Source organism: Rhincodon typus, chromosome 18, assembly GCF_021869965.1.
Source record: "Rhincodon typus isolate 14 chromosome 18, sRhiTyp1.1, whole genome shotgun sequence".
Taxonomy (NCBI): domain Eukaryota; kingdom Metazoa; phylum Chordata; class Chondrichthyes; order Orectolobiformes; family Rhincodontidae; genus Rhincodon; species Rhincodon typus.
The window spans coordinates 3,191,471-3,202,063 of record NC_063349.1 but is presented as its reverse complement, the minus strand read 5'-3'; the positions used below and the strand labels follow the sequence as shown (position 1 = coordinate 3,202,063).

Here is a 10,593-nt window from a genome sequence, read left to right as displayed (position 1 = left end):
TTTTTTTTCTCCATTTGCCTTAAATCTGTACTGTTTGGTTACTGGCCTCATGCTGTAAATCAGTTTCTCCTTGAGCACTTTTAAGAGAGAAATAATTTGAAACATCTCTAAGAAAGCTCCCTTAAAGTTCTCAACTCTTAAGGAGAACAGTCCCAGTTTCTCTAGTCTTTCCAGTGAATTGAAATCCCTCAAACCTGGTGCCGTTTTAGGAGAATCTCAGAACGTTGCCAGCATTAGGGGAGGCAGTCCATGCTAGATTATATCAATGAGTCATTTTTTTGTCAATATTTCTAATGCAGTTGTGCTATGTCAATATTGCCGGTCATGCTGTAGTTGCAGGTCTCTGACTAGCAAGTGATGCTGTGCCATGTTGGCTAGGCCCACCTATCATTTTGCTTTTCTTCCAGCCATATGTTTAAAACCTTATGCGACTTTGATAAATGCACAAGACCCCTCCCACTCTTACCAATTTCATAACCTGGTCAATCGTCAGCTATGGCTCACCATTTGATAATGCAACTACAGACTTATCTTGATAATTTGAAGCCATTTTTATGCTGAGGTATCTAGCAGGTTGAATCGACCAATATTAGCATCAGTGTAAACTTAGGGTTAGGGATAGGTTAGAGTTGAATCATACAGTTTGGGTGACTTTGAATTAAGAATATATGGAATGCATAGTACCATGTCTAATTAAGACAGCAGTTTAAACCTTTTCTTGATTTTTATTAAATATATAAACTCACTGTTACAGATCAAGATTAATTTTCCCTGATTATTCTAATCCGCTGATTTGTTTACTGTTGCAGATTGTGGTGTTGTGTTTTGCCATTGCACTGGGGAGTTTCAGTAACAGATTTGACCCATTCTCCACTTCAGTGACAAAATCAGTGCTCCCTGTCCAGGATTCTACACAGGAGTCATATGCAGCCACTGGTAAGTTAGAGTCAGCCTCTGACATTTGTTGTTTTATTTTTGATAGAGCTGAATTTTCTTAATCTCCAAAGTAGGATTTGGCCTTCTCAGCAGCTTTCCTTTATAGGTTGGAGTTGGTATTTATTTAGATGATTGGTGCTTGTAGTTGCTAGCTGCTTGAGACTGATCAGGGACCAGTGCTAACTTGTTCAACCCTTTTTTAAATAAATGTTCAGGGAACTCCTGTTCAACTATAAGGATTTCTTTTTAAAAAAAAATAATTAGACGTGTAAAAGTGAATTTGCAGATGATTGAAAAATGTGCAGAAAACTATTTCTTGCATTCATAGGAAGATTGATCTGCTTCCTTCTGTGCTCAATCTCCCCTCACCACACTCTTCAAACTTCTGTTCCTTTGGTTCTTGATTCTTTTATCAACAAAAGCAATATTTTTCCATTCTCCGATACTGTGCTTGTATAGTAAACCTACATGCAGCAGAACTCTAGATCTCACTATTTTAAATGCCACTTAGCATGCCTGAACCCATTTAAACTGAAATCTGATCATTTTACTGTATCATGTGTGAAAACTTTTGATTTCTTGTTTGCTGTACTCAACATCTGTTATTTTGCCAGTGTGTAGAAAGCTATCCAGTTAAACAATGAGTTCAAAAACAAATCTTCTGGAAAAGCTCAGCTGAGTTCTGAGGAAGTTCTATTAACTGGTTTTTCTTTCACAGATGCTGCCACCCCTGCTGAGCTTTACCAGCAAATTTGTTTTTGTTCCTGATTTACAGCATTCGCAGTTCTTTTGGTTTTTTTTTTAGACAATCTGAGTTATTTGGTAAGAAAATTGTTGGCAGGCTTCACGGTGAAGGACATAGATGTAGCTTTAAATGATCATCACTGCTCTTCCCACAGTTCGCTCAAGGCATTTATTATTTTATGAAGAACATCCGGGCTTTGAGGACGAAATCAGTTCTCTGATGTCGACAGATGCCTGGGAAAAATTAGCAGAGTCTGTTCGGGAGCGAGCACGACTGGCACAGTTTCTCACAGCCAGGGGTTCAGCACAGAAGCAGCAAGCACAGGAAGCAGTCACACACTCACAGGAGCCAACAGAGGAATATATAATATCAAATGAAACAAGAACAGAGAATTCAGTCCTGATAGAGCTCCAGTCGCAACGGTATGGCTCATATACCTGATTTTATTATTTTTAAAAAAGCATCCAATTCCTTTCAAATGACAAATTTTGGGAGAGGAGGGGAAAGAAATCATCCATAGTTTTTTTTTAAGTGCAAGTTTTGTTATGCAAGATAGTGAAACCTGAAGCACTGATGGGTAGATCTGACACCAACAGAAATAGCAAAAATCTGCAGACATCCATTATGTAATTTGCTGCTGCTTGTTGCAGTATTTTAGTCTCCTCCTGCTAGTAGGGTATATCACTTCATTGGAAGCCTCGGTTCGGTGGGAACTAAAATTATTTATTTGGCAATTTACTACATTTCATAGGCACTTCTATTTTCTGCGAGACACCTTTCCTTGAAATGGAGTGACTGTCATGTTATAGCAAATGTATAGCCATTTTGTATGCAGCAAGAACAGAATGTTGCCAAGAAGTGACCTGCATGTTAATCTTTTTGCTACTCTATGTCAAGGGAAGGATGTCTTCCAGAGTTTAGATAACTCTGCTCTTCAAACAGTCCCGTGCAATTTACACTTTACGAGCAGAATAGTTTAACATTTCATTTGAAGGTTGGCTCTTCTGAAAATACAACCCTCACCGCTGCGATGGAGTGAGCTTAGATTGTGTGCTCACATCCTACAAAAGGACTCAAACTCTTAATTTTCTGATTCTGGCAATGGTGCTTACTGAAGCAAGCTAATATTCTACCAACTATAGCCATAAGCTGGTTTACTCAAATCTGGGTCCAGTAGAATTCCAACTTGTCAGTGGGTATTTCCTGCACTACATGTTCAGTTCTCTAGAATTGCATTGGGTTTTGCATACTGCTAACTTGATTTGAGTCAAATATTTCCCCATTTCATTGTTCAAAACACTAGATAACTTTTACTTTGTTTCCCACTTAACTGAAAGGGGCTCAGTTTATTGCTTAGAATTTGCATTTATGCCAGTTTCCTGATCCAGCACAATCCCAGTTCTAATCATAGATAAGAGCACTAATGATTCTACTACCGTAGCAGACTGACACAACAGTGTCACAAAGTTGCTTTTCCATTGTAGTGAATCTTCTGAGCCCTTTCTGTCTGTGCATCTGGTGCCCAACTGCACTTCTATTTTCTGTGCTACTTACTCATTAGCAACTTGGTAAATATATTTCTTCCAGAATGTTTTTTTTAAACATGCAAATGTATGTGTTAATTTATACCTTTTGCATCTTGCTTTGCCTTCAGGAGCCTCCCAAGTGTAGGGATTAATGGAACCACCGTTGAAATTGACAGAAGAGTCAACACAACATCCTAAACAACCATAAGGTGGTGTTTATACAATGAATGCAGTCCATTTGTGTCCAATCCCACTCAGTCTGATCATCAACAGCCACCTCCAAAGGAGATCAGATAATTTTGTGTTTTTCCCTGTACTTCTTTATTACAAACATGCTTACTGAATATTAATTTATATAAATTAATAACTATATATATGTATTGGGAACTTGAGTTATATAACACAAGCCTTCATTCCTGCATTGATTCCTTGTTAAACTGTCAGGCTGACTCTCATCCATTTTAAGTGTATGCAGGAATGAATCTCAGTGTGGGCTAAAGTTCCAGGTTTCAGAACCAGCAGAAAGCATTAACCTGAATTTCACATAGTTGGTCAAAATGTGCTGTTCAATTCAACCTCATTTGCTCTACTCATTCTTTAAAATGTAGTCAAGCAACTGAGCAGAATCACTGGCCTTTAGCCCTTTAGCAGATTCATACCCAGGGAGGGTGGTTCACCCTCATTTTCCTCTTCATAATCTCAGTCCCTCAGCTGCCTTCCTTTCTCAAATATGGAGTAGCAGGAGTAACCTGCTGTCTTCTGTAGCTGACAGTTTTTGAGGAATTTTCAGTTTTGTTACTATGTAGATTTAGTCTCTTAGCTCTTGGGTCATAGTAAATAATTTTTTTATCAAGTTTTTGCATTTGTATTTTAGTAAAGATACAAAACAAGTCTGCACTGTGTTCAAATATAGTTGTTTCCAATTTTAACCTTTGCTGACAGATCCAACCAGAATTTTATTGTAAATGTTTACTGTGGCTTTAATGTTTTGATGCCATGTTGGCTGTTCAAAGATCAGTGTTGCTCCTACTGGGCAAAGATTGAAGTTTTGTTTCAGCAAAGCAAAAGAAGGTTACTGGCACCCATAAACAGCCTTTTTGTGAAAGGTTCAGTATTTTTCAGTTTTTCTCTTGCATTGGAAGATGCAATGCCTATAGTGTGTATTCTATCATTGACCTGAAGAGTCAGAATTTGTCACCAATGAGCTACATGTGCTGTAAAGTTCTTTGGTGACATAGTGCTATTAGATGGTACTAGTGTTTACACATTATTTGAGCAACATCAATTGTGTTTTTTTGTGTCTGCATCACGCCAGAAATAAACTCTAAAATGTGCCAGCTAATAATTACCAAAATCAGGTTAACTCTGTTCCTCCTGTTGTGCAAGCCTGCAATTTTGTTATTGAGTGAGTCAGTCAATTTGTTAACAACAAAATGGTGACGAGAGATGGAAAAACAGAATTTGGTGTTGCAGCCTCAAGAAGTCCAATTAAAGAGACTTGGCCATAAAATGGAGTTGCTATACTGTTAGAAATACATTAGGCCATGGGAGCGGCTGATAGATGAAGAGGGTCCATAAAATTGAGGAAATAGGATGACCAGTACAGAAGCCCAAAATATGATGGCCCTAAGAGGCCCCCAACCCACTTGCTGCTGTACATAGGCACACACAAATGTGAGTATAACGTTAATGCTAAGATCGTTATTGCTGGCACTTGTCAACCTGCAAATGATCTCCAATGACCAATATTGACATAAGTCAATTAATCTATTAGGAGTAGTTTGACGGCAGCATCATAGGATGCACGACTGGCCCAATACGATTTTTCTTGTGGGTATAGTTGCCTGACTTGGAAATTGAGGGGGTAAACTAACAACAATAGGATGACCTATTGCAATTGCCCATCCTCCCTGATTTGGCCATAATTAATTATTGTACATCATTCCTTAGTTGGTGAGTGCCCACAGAATGAATAGGCCTCTCCTCCCCTGACCTGCATGCTGTTGTAAACCTTGGAAGCAGTAGCCACAGCAAGGATCTTTGAAGTACAGGGACATAAGATCACCAGACATTGGAATGGTTCAAGACTCTGGTATAAAACCAGAACTCTGAGCGACCTCATTGGCTGTAAAGTGTTCAGTGACGCCTGATTGTCATGATTAGTGACCTGTAAATGCGAGTCTGTTCAGTCTCTCTATAGAAGGGAGCTAGAGATGGAGTGTCCGTTACCCTGTGATGTAGTTGGCAGGAGAAGTGGGGTACATAGACAGAAGAAGTTCAAGGACAGCCTTACTGGAGACCAATTAAAGAGGACCATTTAGGGCTTCATTCCACCAAGGCTGACATTCCACAGGTGGGATAGGGTGAGGGGTAGCCTAGTAGAAACTGGCAGCCTCCTTGTGTTTGGGAGGACTAGGCCTCCTGATTGGACCTAAACAAAGCACCTCCCAGCAACAAAGGCCACGTACCCTTGCTTTAAACCACCCCCTTACCCTGACACCCACTCCCCAACCACCCCACAAGCCTTTCCCACTTAATTAGCTGATGAACATAGAATCAGGCGGGGTGAGCTGATTTTGGGCAGACAGTGGCGATGGTCAGATTTGCCGCCTTCTGTGCTGAACATCTTTCTATATTTTCTAAATATCTGAAGGGGAAAATGCAGGAATGTTAGGAGAGTAGCTGTACATGAGTATCTCCTTAGTTGGGTCAGTACAGCCTTGATGGGTCAAGCGGCCTTTTTCTGTGCTGCAGTGAATCTATGAATCAAGTTAGGACTCTCAGATTTTTCAGATTCTCAGGATCTACTGTACTTTGTTCTTGTCTCACTTTAAAGTTCCTGTTGGTCTGATATGGAATGAGAGACCACCCTCTGGAAGTCTAGCAAACTTAGTTGTTTCTTAGCAAGAATTGAGGTTTAAGAATCATGAATATTTTTTGGGAGGTGCTGCTAGATTTGAAGACCATGGAGCTTACCTGCAGAGGAAACTGTTAATCTTCACTCTCTGAGCTTGTTACGTTGCTGGGATTTAGGATTTGCCAAAGTTAAGTTAATTCCTAGTGAGCACTCTATTCCAGATTCCATTAGTAAGCCAGGCTGGCTAGTTATTCAGAAGCATTTTTGAAGTGCTGCAGACCTACTTAGCTGAACTACTGGATTACCAGATATGTTACAGAAGGATGACTTAGTTTTGACCTTCCATTAGCAGATATTGTCACCTTGGCCATATTTGATTCCAAATAGATCCTGTTTAACAGTAGTGCAAGGTTATTAAAATGTGTTGGATGGAATTTCCATCAGTGGACTTTGACATTTTAGTCATGTACCTGACCAAAAGGTCGGTTGATTGAGACTGTCAGTATTTGATATTTTAATAAGGCAGTGCTTGGTTTTATTTACTGAGTTCCATAGACAGCTTCAGGAGATAGTGAAACATCTATATCGGAGCTGGCTCCTAAAGCACCTTACTTGTGCTCTGACAGCGTACAAGAGAAAAACATAGTCTTGTTTCTAGCTGTAATTTTTCTTATTTTCCTGTTTTATCACTGCTATGGTCCATGCTGCTATGAAATTTTCGCTTATTCCTTTTAAGCTGTAACTACAACATCCAACAATCCCTTTCCCCACCCTTTAGCCTTGCTGTGTAGAATTTTTTGGTGCTGAAGTCTCAATCCTCCTGATATCTCAAATATGTGGAAACCCTTCCCTTTTTTCCCCTTGTATGCTAGAGGCTAATTTTAAAATATCCAATGCCTATGTGACTTCCTTATGCCCATTAATGTTGTTTACAATTGGCAGTTTTGTAAAATAGAACCAATCAATTCTCATTCAAGGAATTACATAGTAAAATAGTTTTGAATTAAACTCTGTCTGTAGACAGTATCCAAAAACAGAAGTTATTTAACAGTTGACCTTTAAATTTATGGTGAAAAGTTAATTCAGACTTTGAAGTAATTAATGGTACAAGTTTTAACAATAAGATTTTAGAGTAATGTTTCTTTTTAAAAGTGTAAGGGAAGTTATAGTTGGATAAAGGGCTCATTCAGATACATTATCAGGACAAAGAGATTGAAGCCATAGTATAATGTAATTTTCTTAAATTTTGACAAATTATGCAATTTGTATTTAAACTGTTAGTATGTGCATTTAGAATTTAAAAGTGTACTACTTCTACAAAATATTTTTTAAAAATTATTCCAAATACAATGATGAAATGTTAAAATAATGAGGCTTTAAAGCCATCATCCAAGGAAGGTAAAATTTAAGTGAATACAAGAACCTAAGAAATCGGAACAGGAATAGACTAATACAGTCCATCGAGCCTGCTTTACCACTTCATGGTTGATATTCGGTCTCAACTCTACTTTCCTATCCACTCCGCATATCCTTTGATTACTGGAGAAACTGAAAATCTGCCTGTTCAGTCTTAAAACATATTCAACAATGGAATATCCATATCCCTATGAGGTAGAGAATTCTAAAAATTCACAACCCTTTTGGTGAAGAAGTCTTTCCTTATCTCACTCTTAAAGTGATCATTGCTTTGTTATGAAAGTGTGCCCCCATGTTCGAGGTTCCCCAGCTGGTGGGAACAACTTCTCAGTATGTATCCTGTTCAACTATCACAGAAACCTGAATATTTCAAGGAGATCGCCTTTCATCTTACCAAGTTCCAGAGCATTTGAACTCAGTTTACTTAAGACTGACCTGTGTCACAGGGGCTATCATCCCAGAGACCAATCCTGAAGGATCTTGAAAGGATAGATGTGAAGAGGATGTTTATTCTAATGGGAGAATCTGGCACTAGGAGTAACACATTTAAATCTGAAATTAGGCAAATCTTTTTTTCTTATTGGGTCTTTGCAACACTCTGCCCGTAAAGGTAGTGAAAGCAGAGGCCTTTAATATGTTTAAGATAGCGGTAGATTCTTGTTAAGCAAAGGGAGACGGATTTCTGTGATATGTAGGAATATAGATTTGACATTAAAATCACATTAGCCATGATCTTATTTAAATGGCAGGTCAGTCTCGAAAGGCTGAACAGCCGACAGCTGCTCCTGAGTCATATGTTTGTAATCTAATGATTACTGCCTCCAAAGTAAGTATATGTTGAGTGAAATATTACTGCTCTTCAGTTCTTATCTCCTGCCCGCATCCCCACCTAAGCCTCTAACGAATTATTTTAAAAACTAACTAAAAGTGTTGAAAGCATACAAGCTCTGGTTGCTATGCTTAGCCGCATGTTAAAGATGTTTGCGTAAATTTGCTGTTTTCAGTACCTCAATCTTTGAGAACAGTTCTGAATTTACTCAAAAGAACGACCTCAGAAAACCTTCAGAAACTCGCCTGCAATGTCTCTGGTCTTGATAACTTTACCCCCAAATGCATTAGCAAGCAATTTACTTCAGCGTCCAATATATAGAAAATAAGTACCAGGTATATAATAATAGATTAGTCAGCAAATGAATGACTGACTTATTGTATAATTCCATTATTTTCTGTTTTTTATTTATTTCCCAGCATTTTTAAACACTTTTTTATCTTTCAGTAATTATGCTACACGCTGCAATCATGATTATATAATGCCACTCTTCCTCCCAAGTACCATTTTGACACATTTTGCAGTGAATGAAGGAACTTCTGCCCAAAGCCTGTAAAATGTTCAAACATTGTCATGCCAAAGTACCAAATTTATAAGCAATGTCTTTTTGTTGAAATAAGAATGTTATGAGCATGCAAAATCATTCAATCCAAAGACATGAGTGCACTACATTGTATAAAATTACATTTGAGAGTTAAGATGAGAATTATTGGTTTGTTTACTTTATTCACCTCATTATTTCCAGTATAGACTGCTGGCCTGTTGTACACCAGATTGTTGATCCTCTTTCTGTATTTTCCAGGTGTCCTGAGGGAAGTAATACTAAAAGATTTTCAATTCTTTGTCAATACCCTTCAAAGAGTGCAATATGATCAAAATTGATTGTACATAAATATTCACGTTATTTACATGTAGCAACACTTTGACATCAGATATCTGCCTCCAAAGTTCTCATTGTCATTTCCATTCATTTTTGTTATATGCAAAGATTTTGTCAACTATGATCCTGATCCAAGTACTAGATAATATTTAAACTGCTGTTCCTCTTTTTATTTGAATTAGTCCTTACTAGATCAAGTTGGACGTCAGACCAGTTGGTATTTTCAGTAAAGTTCTGATGATTTAAAACATCAAGGCAATATTTTGTGGCAGTCTTAAAAGTGGACCAATATTGTGTTTTCCCCCACGCTGTCTAACTGGCTGAAGAAGTGTGTAATTTTAACAGCCTGTTTTTGTATGTCACAACATGATGTATGTGGAATGGTTAACTGAATCCATCGGCATTAATCTTGTCTTTCTGGAGTAGAAAAGTTTATATTTTATTCTATATGGAAACATTTTTCTTTTATAATGACTGTCTTTATACATATAAATTGTATGTTATGCTTCTTTCCATCACAAATAAATATTTTCCTTAGTAAAATAAACTGAGCCATTGCTTAGATTCATTTGTTCAACTTTCCTTTTGTTGTTGCACATCAGGAAAGCATTCACCACTGGGAGGGGAAGAATTGAGCTCAACACTGTTACCTTGGCAGAAAGAAGGCAGAGGGAGAAACAAAACAATTGAGAGCAAAAAGTAAATGCATGGAGAAAAGAGACAAAAAAGGGAGAAGTGAAAGCAACATATGAGCCAAACATGAAGGAAACAAATTGTATGGAAAAATTCAAATTACATAATAACAAATGGAAAACACTAGATTAATAGTATATTTACCATGACGACTTACACAAGAGGCTTAAAGGAGATTGACAATTAAAATAGTATAGCTTTAACTGGAAATATATTCCTGAGGATTGACAAGAGCCTATACTGCTACATCTCATTTAAAAATGAATCAAAAAACATTACTGAAACCAATTGATCAGCTACTTTAACGAGTAGTAGGGAAAGTATTTTAAAACTGTCTTGATAGAGCCAGAAGATGAGCATTTGGATAATTGTAACTTGGTAAAGGATAGCTTGGATTGAAGGAATAAAACTCAAGTTTAACCAATTTGTTTGAGGAAATTGCAATTATGAATGCAAGGACTGAGGACATTACACAATCTAAGATTTTAGAAAAAAAAATGGATATATGCATGGGATTGTGGCATTGGTGTTTGAGGAGAGAAAGCAGTCAATGTTTCAAGTTCAGTGACCCGTCTTCAGAACTGAAAAACTCAGTTTTGAAGAAAGGTCTCTGGACCCAAAATATTGACCCTGCTTTCTCTCCAGAAATGTTGCCAGACCTGTTGAGTTTCTCCAGCAATTTCTGATTTTGTTTCAGATTTTCAGCATCCA

At 37.7% G+C, this 10,593-nt stretch overlaps 1 protein-coding gene across 1 annotated transcript in view; it reads left to right on the top strand.

The window, feature by feature from the left end:
* Positions 1-9,736, top strand: part of LOC109915849 (cAMP responsive element binding protein 3-like 2) — a 24,822-nt gene extending 15,086 nt beyond the window's left edge. The window contains exons 8-10 of the mRNA XM_048607806.1: positions 810-936; positions 1,836-2,103; positions 3,336-9,736. Coding sequence (XP_048463763.1) covers positions 810-936; positions 1,836-2,103; positions 3,336-3,405 — 465 coding nt within the window. The 3' untranslated portion in view covers positions 3,406-9,736. The remainder of the gene's footprint in view (positions 1-809; positions 937-1,835; positions 2,104-3,335) is intronic.
* Positions 9,737-10,593: the final 857 nt, after the last annotated feature.